The sequence below is a fragment of the Solanum pennellii genome, chromosome 10 (assembly GCF_001406875.1).
Source record: "Solanum pennellii chromosome 10, SPENNV200".
Classification (NCBI taxonomy): domain Eukaryota; kingdom Viridiplantae; phylum Streptophyta; class Magnoliopsida; order Solanales; family Solanaceae; genus Solanum; species Solanum pennellii.
In genome coordinates, this window is record NC_028646.1 from 75149843 (window position 1) to 75172459 (window position 22617).

At 36.7% G+C, this 22617-nt stretch overlaps 3 protein-coding genes across 5 annotated transcripts in view; 1 reads left to right on the plus strand and 2 right to left on the minus strand.

Moving 5' to 3' along the window:
• Positions 1-12382, minus strand: part of LOC107002224 (serotonin N-acetyltransferase 1, chloroplastic) — a 16249-nt gene extending 3867 nt beyond the window's left edge. The window contains exons 1-6 of one of the 2 annotated variants that reach the window (XM_015200158.2): positions 12207-12376; positions 12040-12125; positions 10526-10586; positions 6351-6534; positions 5151-5250; positions 4899-4999 (exon numbers count right to left, since the gene is read on the minus strand). In XM_015200158.2, the coding sequence (XP_015055644.1) occupies positions 4899-4999; positions 5151-5250; positions 6351-6534; positions 10526-10586; positions 12040-12125; positions 12207-12286 (612 nt within the window). In that variant the 5' untranslated portion in view covers positions 12287-12376. Of the gene's footprint in view, positions 1-4898; positions 5000-5150; positions 5251-6350; positions 6535-10525; positions 10587-12039; positions 12126-12206 lie in introns of both variants that reach the window. The other variant, XM_027912519.1, reaches the window with a different exon arrangement.
• Positions 12383-13331: 949 nt separating this feature from the next.
• LOC107002301 (mannan endo-1,4-beta-mannosidase 6) lies at positions 13332-16999 on the plus strand. 2 transcript variants are annotated; one of them, XM_027912264.1, is made up of 6 exons: positions 13332-13484; positions 15008-15278; positions 15452-15646; positions 15810-15932; positions 16042-16253; positions 16322-16999. In XM_027912264.1, the coding sequence occupies exons 1-6, from the start codon at positions 13369-13371 to the stop codon at positions 16752-16754; spliced, it is 1350 nt and encodes a 449-aa protein (XP_027768065.1). In that variant the 5' UTR covers positions 13332-13368; the 3' UTR covers positions 16755-16999. The 2 variants fall into 2 exon arrangements, with proteins under 2 accessions (XP_027768065.1, XP_015055749.1); XM_015200263.2 differs by lacking the exon at positions 13332-13484 and adding an exon at positions 14742-14925.
• A 275-nt stretch (positions 17000-17274) lies between these two features.
• Positions 17275-22208, minus strand: LOC107002300 (serine/threonine-protein kinase AtPK2/AtPK19-like). Its single transcript, XM_015200262.2, has 7 exons — positions 22073-22208; positions 19823-20690; positions 19530-19612; positions 19330-19450; positions 19028-19201; positions 18418-18522; positions 17275-17860 (listed from the first exon to the last, which is right to left on the minus strand). The coding sequence occupies exons 2-7, from the start codon at positions 20462-20464 to the stop codon at positions 17558-17560; spliced, it is 1428 nt and encodes a 475-aa protein (XP_015055748.1). The 5' UTR covers positions 20465-20690; positions 22073-22208; the 3' UTR covers positions 17275-17557.
• Between the last annotated feature and the right edge of the window lie 409 nt (positions 22209-22617).

Sequence of the window (22617 nt, forward strand, 5' to 3'; positions counted from 1 at the left end):
TTCAGCTTTGCCTACTTTCTTTAAAGTCTCCGACGGGTGCTCGGAATCCGTTCGGAACCTGATAAAAATAAAACAGATATGCTACCCTACCAAAGTCGACATTCCGGACTCAAAGGCGCAGTCGAAATTTTCATCAGAGGTCATCTCGATAAAATGTGGGTGCCAATGGATCTGTAGCATTCTTGGGGCACGTGGTGTCCAAGGAGGGTATTAGGGTAGATCCGACGAAGATTGAAGCTATTCGTGATTGGGACAGACCCACTTCTGTTACTGAGGTTCGTAGCTTTGTCGGGTTAGCGAGTTACTACAGGCGTTTTGTTGAGGGCTTTTCTACTATTGCAGCTCCTTTGACTCGGTTGACTCGCCAGGATATTCCCTTTGTGTGGTCGGAGGAGTGTGAGATGAGCTTTCTGAAGCTCAAGGAGTTGCTTACTAGCGCTCCTATATTGACTCTTCCGATTGAGGGCGAGGGTTTCACGATTTATTGTGATGCGTCTGGTGTTTGTGTGGGTTGTGTATTGATGCAGCAGGGCCGGGTTGACCTGAGCACAGCTTTCCACCCGCAGACTGATGGCCAGTCAGAGCGCACTATTCAGGTCCTTGAGGACATGCAACGGGCTTGTGTTTTGGAGTTTGGTGGTCAATGGGACCAGTTCTTGCCTTTGGCGGAATTTGCATATAACAACAGCTACCATTCTAGCATTCAGATGGCCCCGTTTGAGGCCTTGTATGGTAGGCATTGTCGCTCTCCAGTGGGCTGGTTCGAGTCTACAGAGCCTAGGCCGCGAGGTACAGATTTGATTCAGGAGGCTTTGGAGCAGGTGAGAGTGATTCAGGATAGACTCAGGACAGCTCAGAGTAGGCACCAGAGTTATGCGAATCGAAGGCGTCGACCTTTGAGATTCTCTGTTGGTGATCGGGTATTTCTCCGTGTGTCGCCCATGAAGGGTGTGATGAGATTTGGGAGGCGGGGTAAGCTTAGCCCCAGGTACATTGGGCCTTTTGAGATACTTCGGACAGTTGGGGAGGTTGCTTATGAGTTGGCCCTACCTCAAGCATTTTCAGCCATTCATCCAGTTTTCCATATGTCGATGTTACGCCGATATATTCCTGATGAGTCCCAGGTGCTCCAGTATGATGCAATTGAGTTGGATGATCATTTGACATTTGTAGAAGAGCCAGTTGCCATCCTAGCCAGAGATGTGAGGAAATTGCGCTCGAGAGCCATTCCTATTGTGAAGGTCCGTTGGAGGCATCGTTCAGTCGAGGAGGCTACCTGGGAGACCGAGCAGGAGATGCGAGAGCAGTTTCCCGGCTTGTTTAAGCCTTCAGGTACTTCTTGACCCTTACTTTCGCGGACGAAAGTTCTTTTTAGTAGTGGATATTGTAATGACCCTTCTTGTCATTTTTAGTGTTTTATCTTCTGTGCATCGTTTAGAGCGTTCCTATAGCGATTCCAAGTCATTTATGACTTGCTGGGACTGACAGATCGGTCACCTGGTCATTCGTTTTGTTATTGTGTGAGCTTTAGTATTTTTTGAAGCTTATGAACCTTGAACGATCATTTTCGATCAAAAGTTCAAGAAGATGACATCAGAATCCAATTCTGACGATTCCATCAGTTCCGATAGGGTCAATTTAGTCTAGTAGCATTGTCGACATGACTCCCAAAGTTTTCAATGTGAGTTGGTGTGATTAGGCGTTTTAAGTTTAAGTTTAAAGGCTAAGTTCAACATTCTGAGTAAACGCGCTCGGATGAGAATTCCGTCAGCGCGGTTAGCTCCGGAATGTCGAGTTTGGTCTAGTTTGACCCTTCTTTCGGGTTTTGAGGTTTTTTATATTTTTCCGAGCCCTTTTGTGGTTTTTGACTTAAAATGGCCAATGGAAGTGGAACCCACATTTTATCGAGATGACCTCTGATGAAAATTTTGACTGCGCCTTTGAGTCCGAAATGTCTACTTTGGTAGGGTAGCATATCTGTTTTATTTTTATCAGGTTCCGAACGGATTCCGAGCACCCGTCGGAGACTTTAAAGAAAGTAGGCAAAGCTGAAATCTGGTGCAGCCCTTTAGCGACCAGAAATTGGGATTTTAACGACCAGATTTTTGGGTTTATTAGCGACCAGCTTCGTCCTTATAAAAACCCAATTTTCAGCCTTTCTGTCTTACTTTGAAATTTCGATATTTTGAGCTATACAACTCCAAATTGGGCGATTCAAAAGGCTAAGTTGTGAGATTTTTCGAGGGCAACGCATTGGTGAGCTTGGAATCTGATTTGAGGACCCGATTTGAGGTAAATTTTGTGTTTTAACTGCTGCCATAGCTCATTTTCGAGCTCAACTTTTGGGAAATTTTAGAAGGTGATTTCTTGGCCATTTTAGGTCCGAATCTAGTGATTCAACTAGCCTATATTGTGGGGTTTTTCGTGAGGATCGTCGTGGTGTGATTGGTTTTGGCTGTTGGATCTTCATTTTTGGTAAAATCTTGTAAGTAGCTGCTGCCATTGTTGCTGATTTTTAGCTTAGATTTTGGGTTTTTTTGTTGCATGTTCATGTTGGGACTGTCTTGAGTCCTGAATTGTGTTCCATTATGGTAAACAAGTTCCGAGAGTTATTTAGGACTTTTATTTGGGGTTAATTCTGGATTTCTCAACGCGGATCCCATTTTTTCCATTTTGACCGCAGAATTGACCCGTCTCCGTTTCTTGCGATTTTAGTGTTTAAATGACCGTAATAGCGTCGTGACTCTATTTCTGATAGTGTATCAACGTTTCGAGGCCTTTTAGAAAGTAAAAGATCCGGGGAAGTGAATTTTGGAGCGCGCGTGATCTGCGTTCAGGTAGGCTACGGTTTCTCTTCTTAGATTGAACTCGAACATGTGAATGCATGTTGATTAGTTGGGATTTGGGTTGGGTAGTTATTGGATCATGCATAGGTGTTAAAAATCATATTTTCGGCCTTTTTCTGAGAATTATCGGGTAACTGTGAGCATGTTTATTGTTATTAATTGACCTTCTTTGCTATATGAATTACTTGTATGTTTGAATACTGGTTATCAGAAGTATGTTGGGCCTTAGTTTAGGTTTGACTAGGGTTTTCCTTAGAAATGCATGATTCAAAGTCGGTAGGACTTAGTTTAGCCCCGACGTTGCTCGGCCGGCTTAAATCCTTGTAGACTGATGTAGCAGACTTGAGTCTGATAGTTTAGTATTTAGCTAGACGATGAGCTCGCTCCAGTGATGTTACTCTTATTTCTTCGATGTTACGGCTTCTCGAGTTACATCAGTGACAATAAATTCTGCTCCGTGATTCAAAGTTGAGTTTCGATTTGGCTTTAAGAACCTACATTGATTAGCTAAGTCTGGATGGTGTTCCACGGGTATATATGATTATGGGTAGATAAAGACTCTTTCAGCAGCTATATCGACATCTTTGTCGGGTATCCGGATTTAAGGTCCGGCCTCGACCACCCACATACTTATGTAGAGCATCCGGTTAGAGGTCCGGTCTCAATTATGTAGAGCATCCGGTTAGAGGTCAGGCCTCAGTTACTTATATTTTGCAATTGGCTACTTGTGTAATTCTGGTGAGCGTCCGGTTCAAGGCCCGACCTCCGTACCGTCAGATTCTACTTTTTGGTTCGGTGTTCTTTGGCCTCGAGTTCTATTCTCCTTAAGTTATAGTTATTTTGTGTACTCGTCGGGCTTATGGGGGTCCGTTCGGGTTTTTATTTAAACTTGCGCACGAGTGTACCTTCTGGGCTTATGGTGGGTCCAGTTAGGTGTAGTTAGCTTATTTATATTAATTTAGTTAGATCTTTATACACTCGTGTGCATTATTGTGTTACTTAACCTTCCATTCTTGACCTCTAGTTTTGTGATTCCGTCTTTTCGTAGTGCTTTACTTTTCTAGTTTAGTCGGCCTATGATGCCTACTGGGTACCTGTTATTTGGTACTCATGCTACGCTCTGCATCTATTTTCGTGATGCAGGTCCGAACACCAGTAGTCAGCGTTGATCGAGTTTGGAGCATTTCTGGTCTGGAGACAGGGGTGAGCACACAACGTTTTGTACTATTTCAGTCTCCATCTGTTTATATAAAGACTTGTCTTTTACTTTTCGAGACAGTCTAGTTTCGGTGGTCCACTGTTGGGACTTGTACTCGTTTTGTTGGTAGCTCTATATTAGTGACTTTCAGGCTCTGGGAGGGATCCTTTATTGTATTTATGTTTTGGTTTGCTTATGTTGGTATAGTAATTTTGCTTAGTCTTGTTTAGTTTCTACCCTCACACCCATTACGTGTTGTTTTGGGTTGTGTTTTGGCTTACCTACTGGTGGGTTATAGTAGGTGCCTTCATGGTTCGAGAAATTGGGTCGTGACAATGGGACACCGGATAAAAGTCTCCATTTTATCCCTACTCCAATATGATGTGTGACATCATCGTCAACAGTCGATCTCCCTAATTTATTGGATTTTTGACTCATGAAGATACTTGAAACTTCCTTTCTAAAGGATGACTTCTTCACTGATCATGTTACTCCTTTTAAACTCGCGTCAGTCCAATATTTGAAGATTTAAGTTGTCTAGCGATATAGGTTCTCTTTAATTTCTACAGGCATACAAATCTCTAACAAGACTAAAAGACAAGCTTGGGATTGAGGGCAGTTGATGAACTGCAGTAGTAGGATACGAAGATTTAAGGTTGACACTTTACTCTAATCCAAAATAAAATAAAAAATAACTATATGCGGAAGAAAATATATATATTAAAAAAAATTGTGTTACTACTATGAAGTTTTAAAAGTAACTCCCCTGACTAGTCCAAGTTAATGACCAGGAGCCTCTATATAAACATATCTACAGCATAAATAAACTTATTTAAGGTGCACAGAGCAAATACCTGATAGGAAGGATCAACAAGAACATCCCAAATTGTTGCATTGAATGCATGATCTGAAGTTGCACGAGCCATGCCTATCAGCTTCTTTTCTCCACTCCCCTCTGCCAAGTAACTTGTCCAAGTAGACTAAGGTTTTTATCACTTACTTTTAAAACTCATTTGCAAGAAAATTCAGATAATTAAGCATAACAGAAGAAAAAAAAAAGAGACAAACATATGAATTACCACTATAAAGTTGTTCGACCTACATACCTTCTCCTGATGAGAATTTCCTAGAATGCAAAGTTGCAACTATATAGCTATTTTTCAGAGCTGCAGCTAGCTTAGACAGTGGTCTTCGAGGCCAACCAACCTGTCAAACCCATCACATACTATAACAACATAAGTTAAGTTTTACAACATCTAAGAATAGATTATTTGCAGATTTTGCATTAGTAGAACAAAAAGAAACGCAACTTTTCAGAATTAAGGGAAGTGTTAGAGCTTCAACCAAATTAAACATCCACAGTGAAGGATTACTCTTTTTGAACTTTGATTTGCATTTTGTTATCCTTAACATAGCTACTCAACTTCTGTCTTAATTGAAGTCCTGAAAATGCCCATATCATCTTAAGATGATCCAAATTTTTTCTCGAAATGGAGCATTATGATAAGCCAATCCAATAAATCGGGTTGTCAGTTTTTACTTGACATAAATAATGAAAAGGCACTCAACACAAGCATTTGACGTCCAAAAACTACCGGCTCGGTAAGTCAATTACAAGGAAGGAGCGTAGCAAAAAAAAAAAGTACCTTCAACAACAACTACATACCCATTTTAATCCTATATGTGGGGTCTGGGGAGGTAAAGTGTACGCTGACCATAGCCCTACCTCGTGGAGGTAGAGAGGTTGTTTCTAAAAAGCTCCCGGCTTGGGTGACGCACATCAAAGTAAAGAGAACATAGCAAATAATAGGGAAAGCATAACATAGCATTCAGAACACAAGGGGCAATCACAAAAAGAGCACCTTTTGTGAAAATATTTTAAAATAGAAAAAGGTGCCTTCAGTAAAATTTAAAAAGCCATGAAAGACTCATTTCTTGTACAATGCCTTCAGAACTATACTGTAGTTCTTTTCTGCACCGATCGGATTGCTGCTTATCAGCCTTTTGCTGGCCTGGAAGGCGTGCCTCTGGCCACACACCTTCAATTTGTACTTTGGAAAACACGTCTCTCTCTCTGTGCCTTCCCCATTTATACTACAACAGATCATTCCATTTTTTAACAAGAGCACTCACCTCCCACCCCCACCCAATTCCCACCATTAGAGTTGAGGCACATTGAAACTTCATATCTATATGCACCAAATGATCATTGTTTTTTCACATGAAAATTATGTTGTCTAAATCACCGGAAAGAAAGCATCAAAATTTTCACCCCAGTGCAAATGGATTTTGACGAATGTAATCACCTTATCACATAAATCTTGGAGATCATACACATCAACATCTCCTCCAGAAGAGAATATAATCTGTTCAACTGTTCCATCAGGTTGAGTCTTTTCAACTAGAACAAATTCCTCAGGCAAAGGTTCTTCCTCTTCTTCTTCACTGGATGGTGTGTCTATAACCTGTATTATGTTATTCTTGCCAAACCTGCACCGATACGCATCATAAGGCTATTTAAGCTTTACAAGTTTAAGCAATATATTCTACTATTACTCCAAGACAATCTATTAAATGTTTTAAAGAAAATTAATACACTCCTTATAAAACATCTTAGAGACAGCTATATAAAATATAAATAATGGACATAAACCAGTTTGTCGGGAAGTACTTACGAAAGCGAAACTACCCCCCCCCCCACATTGCATTTACGTCATGTATAAGAGAACCTATCAACCTAAAATCCAATGAAAACAAACCTGCTGAATATAAATCTCATATACACCAAGAATTGCTCCACCTTTCTATCATCACGGGTGTTTACTGAAATATCACATCTACCTTGGTACTTAAGAATTGGGCAAGGAAACTATTCATGGTTGAAATCTGATTTCACATAGCATTTTGTCTAACTACTTGACTTCATACTTGTGACAAATAGCATCTTGAAAGACAACAGACTTCTTGATTTCATCAAATAGTTTCATCTTCCTTCCCATTTTGTTGACATGTTTTCTCTTTTTGACTGTTCCAAAGGATTGACCTCTTTCCTAAAATATCATAGCCTTTTTGATAAGTATGATGGCATAACTTACCGTCTTCAAGACTTCAAAAAATATATAATAATACCACCTTTTTTAGAATGGTAACATGTATTACATATACAGGTATTCTGCACAAGTTGTGTAGTTACCCAAAAAGGTACATAGACAAAATACCTTAGGCTGCAGATAGCCCAAAACTTCAGAAATCGACTGAGCTCCCTCTCATAATTCTTGTTTTTACACTAAAAGTCACAATTCATCTTCATCTTCTGAATAGAATTCTTTTATCTTCAAAGCACCTTAAATTTCTCTCTTTTCATACTGTCCGCCAAATACATGTTAAGATAGTCCTCCATCTTTCCTTCTGATTGGACATTTAGCCATCCATATTCTAGCTAGCTAGCACTTCCAAAACACTCACTGGCATAGCCCACGCCTAATTCCCCTCAGGTCAATGAAGATCTCCATTGTTGGTCGTCTATATACAATGTAAAAATGACAGTTGACTATTTCTGCTTGTTCTCCACATAGATAAAATCTGGAGCATAGTTGGAATCCTCTCTTTGCTGGATTGTCTTGGGACAAAACTACCTCTTTCACCAAAAGCCAAAGAAAGCAGACAACATTTTGTGGTATCTTAACTTTCCAAATCATCTTCCATAGCCAACATCCCACTAGATTGTTTGGAAGAGTTGTACTCTCTATAGGTTGACTTAACTAGAGATTTACCTTTACTATCACTTTGCCACAACGTACGGCACAGCCTATGAAGTCCCTCTGATTGTGCTAAGGAACTATAGGCTGAAATTCTTTCCACTTCCCAGTCATTAAACATTCTCCTATCTCCTAAAGCTCAGATTCCACCCTTAGTCTATCCACACCTCACCCATAGTTGCATTTTGCTGCTGATACAGATTGAAAAAATCTGGAATCAGAGAGCTTTGTCCTATCCAAAATCTTCCCTGAAAGAGACCTTCCTATCACTTCCCACTTTGAAACTGGATTTACTTCTGATGGGTCACCACAAAATCCTTATTGATCTCCACACACTGACTCCATAAGATGTATTTATTTAGTTTGTTGTCCAGTGGTAGGACTTCACCAATCAAGCTTCCAATTCTATTTCCTCAAACTCCACTCACTGGACATGACACGTTCTGCTATCTTCCTTGATGGAAGTTCAAACAGAAATTAATAATCATTCATCTAGAACACATTGGCCCCACCTTCTGATTTCCATGAGTTACAGACTCATCACCTAACATTGTCCAAAGATGGTGCTTCCTGTTTACCAACAAGGCATCTACCTCGTAGGTCTTTGTCCGATACTGTTGTGCCACCAGAGATGGTTCTGATAGCGAAGTTCTTGCCCATTCTGTTGCATCTTACAGCTTCCATAAAAGAAAGCCTCACCCACCCACCCAGATGGTTACTACTTACTAATGGAAGATATCTTCTGGGCTATATGTCCCCACCCCTCCACGAATGTAGTCTCCAGTGTAAAATTAATAGATTTGTTATCTCTTTTAATAGCAAATAAAGCTAATATATCTACCATGCTCGTTGTATTTAAGGGTGAAGAACTCTGCAAGAAGATCCTTCTTACTCCATCTCTTTACTGTCCTCTTCTGCTCCTTGGATGCCATCATAATACATCCACTAACCATTTCATAGCATTAAAGCTCATAGAGACTTGTCTCATTAAGTTCCTGCTAAGTTCAACCAAGTAGAAATAGGTCTCGGCCCTTGAACTTATCCTTATAGTGTCAAATTATTTAAAATCTGTCTTGTCGTAAATCCTATCTTCTTCCATGTTCAAGGTAACTTCATCTCTGATAAAATTTGAAAACTGAAAATTGATTCCGGCCTACCTTATCGGAATCTTCCCCAGGTAAGTAGTTGGTGAAAGTGAGGCTAGAAAGAGTTAGCCTCAGGAATGTGCCTGAAAGCAGCTTGTTAGATTTTACTGGATGGGAGTTTTTACTCGCACATAATACTACCTCATATGATTTTATACATGATTTGACATTTTTCTTCCTTCTTCACATCTTCAAGTTCTAGCAAAATCAAATATAACAACACAACAATTTTTCTCTTAACTGAAGTGAAGTCAACCAAAGTCAAAGAATTTTGGACAGAAGATAGATCTAAAAAGAAATGAAAATGTGATCTTAAGAAAACTCAACACCTCTTAAGGAAACAGAAGTTGCAAGTGTTCACATAATTTATGCAAGAGATCCCACCAATTTGCATGAATATGCAGCAAAATGACTACCCATGAAACTACAATCTATTCTACAAGCACCTAGAGAAATACTGTTAATCACTTTAGTCACACAAAAACCACTAAATGCAATATTAGAAAGGAAAAGAAAAGAAACAGAAAAGATGAGGTGAAGAACAAAGCCATACGCATAACCAATTGTTTGGCGAGAAAGATCTTTTAAAATTCAAATTAAAAATGGAGCCGTAAAAGTGGCATATCTTTTGGGATTATAATCATAAGCATTGGATTTTGGTGATAAAACCAAACCGAAGTACTTTTAAGTCGAAATTCGAAGCGAAGAAAATATCAAAACACTTTTTATGAGATTTCATGAAGAACCGGGGAAATGTAAAATACTCCCTTTCATCCATGAAGTTTGCATTTTTACTGAGTTGTTGATCACAGGCCTTAACTAGCAAGTAACTACTAATGTAAACAACATTTAGACTTGAGTCTTAACTTTTCAATAACAACCTAAGAAGTTTAACCTTAAAGTCAAGCTTCATGTTTTTAGTGCTTGAAAATTGTTGTCCAAACAATCATCAAGGATTGTAATTGGGAAGTCAACCATGGGGTTCGCATTTGGTGAAAGTTCACTTAGTATACAATCCATCAATATCACAACAACTGAACAAACCTATAATGACCTTACACATGGAGAACTTTTGTTCTAATAAGCAATGAGGAAAATTGGAAGTTAAACCATTTTTGTCCCCCTAGAAACATGAGTGAGTTTCCAGGAACATAAACCAAAACTAGTAGCAGATACATATACTGACATAATATAAAAGATGGATAAAGTACTCCGAACATGCAGCCTTTTTGTAGTTTATTTTTTCTTTAACTTTTTGGTGAATAAGTATATATCCTTAATCATGTCTTAGCACAAGATCTTTGCAAGCTTCCACTATCATAGCAACAACAGCTTAAATTTCAAAATCTTGTCCCAGTCCCATACCATTTCTTCAGACACATCACAGAAAATTAGCATAACCATAACATGATAAAACCAGATCATTGGCCAGGATTTCCTATAATGATTTTTACTGAGGTTGATGGGAAAGCGAGAAATAAACTTTAAGGAGTCAGTAAGTTGGAAGCAAACATTCCAAACTATAAGCTTTAGTGCACTTTCTGTCAAATGGAAAGCTTGCTAAACAAATTCATGTACCCGGATCTGATGGAATCCCAAAAGCTAGCCTTCAAGTTAGAAACTTTTGGTTGCCTCTTAACTGCAAATATGATGAGAAGTAAAAATAACTTTGTATTAGGAGACAAATTATTGAAATCGAATAATATAAATGAACAAAATGAATTTACTGTCTGCTTGTTATTGGTGTTTCCTTCTATTCATTTTTACGCAGATCGAGCACCATGATGTTTCCTACTATGTCAACTAGACAGAAGAAACAGAAGGGATGAATTAAGTCTTGACTCGGACTAAGGAATCTAGTTGAAGAGGCAAGACAAAGTAAAAAATTTCACAAGATGGGATAGGGAAGTGGAAAAGAAGCAGGCTTTATCTCAAAAAGTCAGCCAGGTCTTTTTCGACAATATACCAACTTCCTGAACAATCAAGTTTAACAACGATCATGCACTTACAACCACAAATAAAACTCACTACACATCTCAATTTTCAAATACTGATTAAAGCTTTGCATCTAGGATTTCTACACCGAAAGGAAAATCTTGTCCAAATGTCTGCCAGATATTTTACCTTCTGTTAATATATATTGTCCCTCGTAATTCGTTTATCATATTATTTTGTTTTAGCTATTGTTCCTTTTTCAGTATGCCTTTGCCATGCCTTATGTAGTATTTTGTCTTAGTTTCTTAATTATTTTCTTGTGCCGAGGGTCTACGGGAAACAACCTTTCTATCTCCCAAGGTTAAGGGTTGCATACCCACCACCCTCCCCAGACCCCACAAGTGGGATTACAATAGGTACGTTGTTGTAGAAACTTCCAGAAGAATCAGTTTAGATAATGCACTTTGTAGTTGCAATGACTAGAGCTTTTCAATCAAGATTCAGACATTGGAAAAGAAACAGGTTTTTGCACCAAAATGTCCAAACAGTGTTCTAGTATTTAAGGCAGTGGGTACTCCTTGTGATGTGTAAATTTAGTTCAACTTTTTTACTTAACTGATCTGGATGCTGATGAGTGCTTAGGGGCCGTTTGGTAGCTGGGTAGAATTATGTTGTGCGGGTATTAGCTATTCCATCATCTACCCCGCATAAGATAATACACGAATTTCCTTGAAACTTATACATGTATTAATTATGCAGGTCTCAAAAATTCTAACCAACTAATCTGCAACCAAACATACCATTACTTATGCAGAATGTAAGTCCTACATAACTAACACCTAAACTAGCTACCAAATGACACTTTTTTACAACACAGGGAAACAGAGACAGCCCCAATAGCCATTGGGGCTTTTTCTACACTTTTTTCCCTTTTACACCATAGTTTACATCCAAAAGTCAACCAGAAAGCTTTACAATTTATCAACTTCCTAAATATAAGATTTCACAAAGATCTTGCATATACAATCATTAATCACCCAATACCCATTAAATCATTTCACACAATTAGAAAGACATACAAAATCAAAGTTAAAATTAACTAGTCACACCAAAGTTGACTGCTTTAAACTAAATGAAATTTCAAAAAAAGGAGCTACCTTTCAGAAAACCCAAATTAGAATTGGGAAATGGCAACTGATTTGAAGGTTGACAACGGCAGCAATTAAGAGAAACAATAGTGGGTCTGCAACACATAACACAAAAGTAAAATTAAACAACAAATTCAAAAAAAAAAACAGAAAAGAATTAATTTTTCATTACTTACAGGGAAAAAGAAGAAGAAGAAGAAGAAGAAGAAGAAGCAACAGTAGAAGTGGATACTAAGTGGAGAGTTTGCATTTGCATAAGTTTTTTAGTGGAATTTTGGGTAAAGATAATTCAAGAAAATATGAACGGTTTGCGTCCTTTGAGCTTTTTATTAGTCAATGGCAATGCTTCCTCAATTTATTTGTTTTTTCTCTTCAACAAATATTTCTGAAGATTTTTTTCATTTAAGTAGATTATTTAAAGTTTGAAAAAATTGTGAATTTACTCTTTATTTAGTAGTGAAGTTTTTAATTATATAATTAAATAAATAATCTATACTAGTAATAAGTAATTTTTCATTTATATTTTTAAATATTCTTTCAAAAAATGTGTTATAGAACAATTTACTTTATCATAATCAGAAAAAATATTATTCAAAATGCTATTATTAATTGATTTATTTCAATAGCAAAATAAATTTTAACGTCAATTTTTTTTTTAAATATGAATTATCTATTGACGTATTTTCGTTTTCTCATACTCAAATCTAAATTTGATAAATAAGATACATCTTTATATATATATAAATTTATTTTGTGTGATTCACTATTTGCTGGTTCATTTTTATATAACTAAAAATCTACTTAATTAATCGGTGTAATTATAAAAATTAACAACTATGATTAATTAAAAGAAATATTAAATTTATATTTTTTATTTAAAACTATAAAACTTAAAAAAAATACTTTTTAATTATCAAAATAAAATTAGATAAATAACTTAATATGAAAAACATATAATTTACTAAGCAAATTATGATATAATTCAATAAAATTATTGCGAAACAAATTTATAATTACTTTCAAATAAATAAAAATTTTAACACTCAATAAATTGAGTATCAAAACTTTTACCTTATTCGTGACGATGATTTATCTATTTCTCCTTCCTCTCTGCTCCAAGAAAAAGACAAAATAAGAGTGAGTTGTTTTTTTTCTATTAAAAGAAGAAGAATTTAAATAAGAGAAGTAGAAGTATGTCGGTAAACTTTGTTTCTAGTACTTATATACTTAACTAGAAAAAGAAATATAAATAAAGAAAGTTTTTGTTATTCAATTGTTTGTTCATACTCTAAAAATATTTTGAGATTTTTTGCTATTTTTAAGAAAATTATTAGAAGTATGAGTGGGGATAGGAATGGACCTTCAAAATTTGTAACAACAAATTGTTGGTGGTGTGATGGGCTTTTGCTTTTCTGCAAGAAATTACTACATGTCATTTTTTGTAAAATTTTGAGGTACATATTCATTAGTTTTCTTTTTATGATTTATTAGTCATTTATATTGCCTAAATAATAAAAATTATTAGTCATTTTCATGTTGCTAATCTTACTTTTTGATGTTTATAACTTAGGTTGGAGTTATCCTTAACTTGTTAGAGTTTAAAATAGTTTTGAACTCTTCTTTTTGTTCCAACTTTTTCTTTATGTTCTAGTAATAGTTAGATCATGTTTATATATAGAACTAAATTCACTAAATATATCTATAAATATTTGACAATTTACTCGGTTTTTATTTGTTAGGGTTAGTTACAATGGTGAAAAAGATTTTCATAGACAACACCACACAATAGCATCTACAGTATAGTCATTAAATTAGTCTTTCTTTAGATGTAGGTCAATTGAACTAGTATACTAGTGTATGAAGTTTGCAATTGTTAGTTTCCGTATGACTTTATGTTATGTTGATACCAATACTATTCTATATATAGTTTAAGATCGTTATAAAAACTCATAAAGTCCAAATTTTGAACTGTTTGCGCCCAAAGATCACTTATTAGGAAATATGGACATTTCTAGTATCATAATGAGAATACAATTTTTTTTTTTTTTGTGTTTTGATGATTTTTCAACTCAAATGAGATAATGAGGGCTTTCTGTTGGAGTAGAGTTCCACTTTGGTTCTTCCTTTAGTGATTATAATTACTTTCACTTTAACGCTTCTTACTGTAAGTAGCAAATGAAGGAGTGCAGATAAAGGGAACAAGATGCCTTGAAGTATAAGAAGTTTTCAGTTTTGAATCTTGTGTTTGACGGTGATCATTTCGAACAAGTCATATACTTTTCCGTTATATTTTATGTGTCTTAGTTTGATTGTACACGGAGTTTAGATAGATTTGTACTAATGATGCTCCATCTCTAATGCTTTGAAGTCAAGGACCACTTCCCATATGACAGTTAGGATGTTATCATTGCTGATTGCTGAGGGGTTTGGTTTATAATTTTTCACAAAGTTTTCTATTGATAAAGACATTTGAGCCAAATTTGAAAGCCATCCATCACAAACTTAATGTGTCATAGTTATTAATTTGATTGATATCGATAAATCATTTTAAATGTTTTGAGAAAAGAATGGAGATATGATCAATATGATGTCACTAGTTGAAGGGACAATGGATCTTTGCTTTCAAGGTAGCTTTGATCATTCTCTCAAGAACACTTCTGTCTATTATCATAAGTTTGTTGCTTATACAGAACAACCTCGGAAACAGCCTGTTGTGCATCTATATATATATATCGTATGTTGTTCAAGATAATCTCAACTTGTCCATTCACTAGCCAACATGGTCACCCATAACCAGAGTTTTAGTTCTAAGTTCCTTATTCTGGCTGCTAGTTTTGTACTTGTTTTGTTCATAAAGAACGCAAATTGTGCTCCGTTTGATGAAGCTGGGAATGAGTTAGCATTTCTCATTTTCTTTCCCTTGTTATGTTGCAGAGAATTGTTTGTTTCTCTATTTTTGATGGATTTAATGTGACAGGGGAGAGATGGAAGATGGAGCAGCGTGGACGATGGTGCAGAAGAGCGGGAACCAATTTGTGTTGAATGGCCAACCTTTCTATGTGAATGGATTCAACACTTACTGGTTGATGGTATTTGCTGCTGATCAGTCCACAAGGGGAAAAGTTACTGAGGTTTTCCAGCAGGCATCTGCTGTCGGTCTATCAGTATGCCGAACTTGGGCTTTCAATGATGGCCAATGGCGTGCTCTTCAGAAAACTCCTGGTGTTTATGACGAAGACGTTTTCAAGGTATGCTTGCTTATCTTGTAGCCCATATTTCTCTGTATATACACATAGGCTAACCTTCAAATGCTTGAGTCGACATGGTCAGTAAGGATTCAAATATCCGATCCCAACTTGCTTATATTGAGACATAGTGATCTTTGTTGTTGTATACATATGCTAACATTCAAAGGATTCAGGCTCTGGATTTTGTGGTGAGTGAGGCCAAGAAATTCAAGATTAGGATGATACTGTCACTAGTCAACAACTGGGAAGCATACGGTGGAAAATCGCAGTATGTAAAATGGGGTAAAGCTGCTGGCCTGAATTTGACATCTGACGATGACTTCTTCTCTCATCCCACACTCAAAAGCTACTACAAGGCTCATGTGAAGGTGCATTATTCATTTCCATAATAAATCCTCTGAAGTACTCCCTGCGTTGCATTGTGTTTATATGGTTTTGACTAGGCACGGAGTTTAAAGGAGACTTGTAAATTTTGTCGTCTCCATAATGCAGCGTTGTATTAACTGTCAAACATGACTTTGTTTTCTGCAGGCTGTGCTCAATAGAGTTAATAACTTTACCAACATTACATACAAGGATGACCCTACTATTTTTGGTTGGGAACTGATGAATGAGCCGCGATGTGAATCGGATCCTTCTGGGGATAAACTGCATGTTCGTCACACTTAAACTACTATCTGTAACTCATCAAACGTTTATTGTCAAATCAAATAACTATGTCTGCACTTGCAACTTAAATATTGTTCTGTTCGATATTTTTTAGGCTTGGATAGAAGAAATGGCTGTTTATGTGAAGACCATAGATCCGAAGCATTTGGTGCAGATTGGACTGGAAGGTTTCTATGGTCCCTCGACTCCAAATAAAGCTCAGATCAACCCAAACTCCTATGCTCAACAAGTCGGAACTGACTTCATTAGAAATCATCAGGTTCTTGGAGTTGATTTCGCCTCAGTTCACATATATCCCGACTCTTGGTAAGCACACTGAACTATTGCAGCATCATTCATACTGCAATACCTCTAACATTCTGCATATGCCTCAGGATTTCACAAGAGATTTCTGATGCTCATATTGGATTCACCAAGACATGGATGCAAGCACACATTGATGACGCAGAGAACTATCTCAACATGCCAGTGGTATTCTCAGAGTTCGGTGTTTCTGCAAAAGACCCTGGCTATAATTCTTCTTTCAGAGACACACTAATCAGTACAGTTTACACGGTCCTCTTGAATTCTACTAAGAAAGGAGGGGCTGGAGGTGGAAGTCTTTTGTGGCAAGTGTTTCCAGAAGGAACAGATTACATGGATGATGGTTATGCAATAGTACTTTCAAAGGCACTTTCAACTTCGAACATCGTATCTCTTCATTCTAAGAGGCTAAATACATACAATTCCCACTGCTCTTGGAAATGCCACTGGGGTTGCAAGAAGAAACATGTCCTTGACAACTTCCAGTTACATGAAGAGCTTTAACATGTTGAACAAGATATGCCGAGTTCGCACAGCCTTTAAATACTACATATATGTATCTTCTGTGGAACGTATATCCAGTTTGTCATATAAGAAACAACGATAACCCAAAGTTTATGCGTAAGGTATGCAAAACACCAATAAAGAAAAGTTGTATCTATATGTAAAGCATGTTCATGAAGTTAATACAATGTTGTTTACTTGGGTCATTGTATATTAAAATGAGCAAAAAAAAAATTGAGCTAGAATTTTGTTTTTCCTTATGAAAGATGTTGCTTTGTTAAACCATGATTGTGAATAAACATATACATCTTGTAAAGAAGTGATTCCTTTTTTTCTATCGCTAGTCTTTTCCTTCCCAAACCCCACATATTACAACTGTGTAATTCGAAGTGGAATCTGAAGAGGATTGTGCGTAAACAACCTTACTTGTGTAAGAGGTTTTCGATAGATCAAATACACGTTATCAAGGGAAGTGAAAAACATGATCGTAAGAGGTTTTCGATAGATCAAATACACGTTATCAAGGGAAGTGAAAAACATGATCTTTCTTCTTCTTTTTCAAAGTGCAACTTAACGAAGAATCTTATAATTTTAAAGTACAAACAACCTTACCAAACCTTAGTGTCATGCACCTGATGGAAGGTCTAAGATAAGGAGTCTCTGAATCAGTAACAGAAAATGAAACAACTTAAATAATGGAACAGAAGGACAGGTTTCAGTCACCCAACGAATTAACCCAGCTGACTACTACGTCCTAGAGAAGAAAATGGAACAACATAAAGTGCCATCTCATCAAACCCATCCTAGCACAAGGGACTGCTTCTCAGGAGAAAGGAAGCAGCAGGCTTAACGTAAGTATAACCCTGAAAAGGGTCCGAATTATCCTTTGGACTCGAAATTGGAGAATCAACCAGTGACATATCTGTCCAGCACTTGTCGAAATTTGCAATGCAGTGTGTTCCAGCAATTTCAGGACGGAAACTTGGCCGCATCTCTCTTGCCTCCAACTTCTTCCAGTTGATTGGCTTGAACCATTTATGGTCCCTGATTTCATCACTTCCCTTCAGCCCACTGCCAAGCCTTTTAGTTGGGTCCTTTTGCAGCAGCTAGAGAAATGGGAATTTTGATTAGTCTTATGGTAAAGAACAAAAAAAAAATCTGAAAACACATCAATAGCAGCATAGCTCTACTAATAAGGCAGGCAGGCATGACATTATTATAGAACCATAAACAAGTCAAGACACTCTCACTGTCCTGATTTAAGTAGTGTAGTTTGACTTAACGTGAGGTTTGAGAAAGAAATGAAGACTTTTAAACTTGTGGTTTTAAACCTCCTACCATAAATAACATTTGTGTGGGTTTGAGATTTTTTAAACTAGTGGTATTAAACATGTCACAGCACTTTGTGTGGCTATAAAAACTTCTCATTAAGGGAAAAATGAGAAGTTCAAAGTAAATTGTTTTAAAATATAGAAATGTGTTTTTCTTTAATAAGAAAATTGTGTCATAAATCAGGATAGAGTGAGTACCATCTTTAGTTAAAACAAGGGTGTGAGTGTGAGGACAAAAAGGATAATCTCATCTGGTTTTTACTGCAACTGTACAAGTGAACTACAGTTCAACGAGACTTGCAGAGAGAATAAGAGGAGATAAGGAAAATTACCCCTTTAAGAAGGGAATGTGCTTCACTGGACAAAAAGGCTGGCATCTTGAGTTTATCCTTAACTATCCTCTGCTGAATCTTTTGCCTATTTCCAGTGAAAGGAGGCTGCAAATACAGAAAAACAAAGCATTAGCAATGAATGTACAGTTAAATTTTTTGAAGGGTGCGGCATTCTCTTTCCAGGAAATATGTACAACATATGTACAACTGAAGAGTTTCCTGAGGTCTGAAAGATCTAAATATTTGTAAAAGAGTCCAATTGTTTCTGCTAATGATAGATTCCTTCCATGCCCCACAATTGATAGAAGTGATATACAATAAATTATTTAGTAAATTGGCTTCCAAATTAAAGAGGCTACATATTCAGATGAAATCACCATAGGACACCCTTTATTTCATCATATGTGAATGTAGTTTGATGAGGTTGATTGAATAGGTCAAAATCAGAGAAAAAACTTGTTGGAATAGCACGTGGCTCTTAAAGAAAGTCTAAGAACATTATCGGTGCAGGATTTTTCTCATAAGAAATTGATTAGGTAATGGCCAAGACTTATGACAAAAGGAATTGTTATCCAGCTATATGTGCAGATACATGAAGATAGATACTGACCTTCCCCGTGAGCATCTCAAACAACAAAATTCCTACACTCCACCAATCTGCAGCCTTATCATGGCCCTTCCCAAGAACAATCTCCGGTGACATGTACTCTACTGTTCCACACATGGAATTCGATCTTGTGTCCTCCTTGAATTCCTTGGCAAGTCCAAAATCAGTCAACATGGCCTACAACAAGTAAGGGGATCGAGGAAATTAAATTGATAATCTTTACATGCAAAGAAGAAGGAATCAGATGGGTTTTCACGCTCGCGCGCCCACACACAGAAACACAGAGAGGGGAGAGGTGAATATACATGGCCATCCACATCCACTAGAATGTTTTCCGGTTTGAGATCCCTGTGCATTATTCCATTTGCATGAAGGTGAGACACTGCTGATATAATTTCAGCAGCATAAATTCGTCCCAGGTCCTCTCTGAGAAGCAAAGCAGGAATGAATTAATTCATAATTTCAGCTTTCACAAAGTAACAGATAGGAAGAAGGGAGAATCTACCTGAAAAGGCCTTGCTTATAGAGCTGAAAGAAGAGATGGCCACCATTAACGAAGTCGAGCACAAGGTAAAGTCTATACTTAGTCTGCAAGTTAAAACCATGAAAGAAGTGTTTGATGATCAAAAAGAGCTCCAAAGTTTTTTTTTTTTTTTTTTGAGAATGATAACTTAAAAAGAGCTCCAAAGTTGAAAGATTGAATTGTAGTCAACAGTTGTAAAGATTGTAATACAGTACTATCCTTGTCTGGTTGGGCAATGACTAGATACCTATTGAATGAGAGGTTTAGGAAATCACCTGAAATGAGTACCTAAGCTGGACAACAAATGGGTGATCTATCTTTGTCAAGATATCTCTTTCTGCTTTCATATATTCAGCGTGGTTCTTCTCCATAATCTTATCCTTCCTCATCACCTTCATTGCATAAATATCTGATGTACCCTTCTTTTTAACCTGAAATACTTTCCCAAATGCACCCTGACCAACAACTTTCATGACTTCAAAATCTTCAAGGCAGACAGTCCCACCTTTTACTGAGTCGTTGGCAGATAGCTCCTGGTCTTCCTTAATTGTCTGTTCGATAACATTCTCTATCAGTTCCAGTGAATCTTCTGCTTCATGAATGGTGAGCCTCCCAAGTTTCAGTACCTGACTTTTATATGAAGAAGGACCAACCAAAGAATGTGATCTACTGTGTACGATCTCCGGATCATCATAGATAAGCTCACTCATATCTGCTGGAAACACCACACCCTCAGACATTCCATTACTTGATTCATTTGAGGCCAGACAAGGAGGAGGACCAAACACATCAGAGAAATCAAGTTCAACCTGCTCGGAAGGAACCACACCGGGGGCACTCAATGGTAAAAGCAATTGCCGGTGGAAAGATTTTTGCAAGTTTGTTTTTGTCGGAGCAAAGAGCTGAGAAGAAACCATGTTTCCAGCAGCTCTTTGACAGATGTAGATGGCCAAATATTAATACTATGGTAGGCAAGCCTTTCCAAATGCTTCAAATGAGTGCACGTTCAGCGTAGCAGTCTTAAAGAACTTAGAAAGCAAGCACAACAAAATCCAGCAGAAGAAGCCGTTCTTGTTTCCCGATTTACAGGAAACTGCAGATACCACAGTAGTTCTAGTATTCATGAAGATTCTGAAGTCAAATCTGTCATACACATCGAAACAGAGAATGAGGAGCAAGTTAGGAAGATGTAGTAAAGTTGAATATAATTCCTGTTAATACTTCAGAAAACAGAAATTACTGGAAGGAAACCCACAAAGGATGCATGCTAACATAGTATTCAACGCAGTGTACAGACATTCAAATTACTACCAAGTACTTCGCACGAATAAGACTAGCACTCTAGAAGAATTTATCAGTTCAAAACAAACTAATGGTCAAATAACCAGTATTCCATATTGTTGGTCCATGAGTTAGGAAGAGTGATAATATCAGCCATTAAGTTCAAAAATATTCAATTATAAAGAAGAAAGTACTTTGAATGAATTCATCGCATCATTCAAGAGAACGAAGAAAAGTAACTTGGTTGATTTATCCATACACATAGACAGAGTAATATAATGGAGATCCTTATTAGAAAATGCACTATGCAGTCTACTTCTATAAAAATTACCACACAAAAACATAAACGGCAGATGAAATATGCTTCATTATCCCGTGCAATTCTCTGATATTCTCACGCAAAAACAAAATCAGCAGACAAAAATGCTGCACTATCCAGTGTACGTTTTAATCTCCAGCATCATTGTACAAAATTTCTCTCAAGTCTTCTCCGTGATTATATAACATCTATCTTATATATACACCCAAAATACGGATTTAACATAAGAATTCACCTACTACTAAACATCAATAATTTCTCTAGTCCTATAAGGCAAGTTACATTGACAACAAAAAACTCAACAGCACTGTTTTCACATATTAGGAAAATCCACTCGATAGCACATCGAGTCAACACAACCAATCATTTATTATATTAGTTTCCTTTCATTTAACAACCTATTCAAAATTTAGGCTGATTTTCCTAAGCATTTCCATTTTTAATCCACGAGACGGACAAACAAAATTAGGACATTGTTTAGAATGTACAACACTGGTTAGTTAGTTATCTCCTTATTCAGATCCAACAAAATTCACTTAATTCAACACCAGTTCCAACTATTCAAACACTACATTGTACCAAAACTATCAAATTTCAACCAAAATTCAGCATATAAAATCAACGGAATTATCTCTTTCACTGATCTAAACAACATCAAAAACAAAACAACGAGAGCTTGATGAAAATACGAGATCTAAACCAAACACATAAAAATAAGAAGAATTTTAACGAAAAATGTATATACGAACACAGAATTTCACAAACAAAGTGATTTTTTTTTCCAAATCTAGATCTGTCTTGACAGAAAAAAACGAATAATCATTCAATTCGCTATACAGATAACAACGATTGCTTGAAAAAAATTCACAAACCTAAGAGGAAATCACGAAAAGCAGATGTAAAGAGGAGAAAGAAGATGCATTACCAGGAAGAAGCGGCGGAATTTCTTTTGAGGAGAATGGGATTAGCTCCGTCTAAAGAGCAAAATATTTCGGTTTAACCGTATAAATAGTCTGTAGTGGGTGGCTAAATGGGGTGGGTGGGTCAAAGTCCGATCTATGATCGGGTAACACGCCAATCAAAAAAAGATTTGAATTCTATTTTTATTTTGTTGATAATTAACACGTGGCGTGATTCTAATGGTTAGTGGGAATTTATTTAGCATGCATGGTGGTAATATTTTCTCAAATATGAGTATATTCTTTTGTTGGACACCAAAATTCCAATTGGAATATGTGGTGGAATGTTTTTTTCTTTTTTTAAAATTATTGTGTTGCTTCTTCAAATTTTCGTTTATTTATTCTCTTATCACTTATACGAATTATATATTCAATTTTCAGTGTGAATTAAAATATTAATTTTTTAAATATTTGAAATAATAATTATATTGAGATAAATTGTTTAACTCTCGAATAATATTGAATGATGGTGTAGAACGGTAGCTAAGGGCCTTCAAGTTTGTTACTCGAG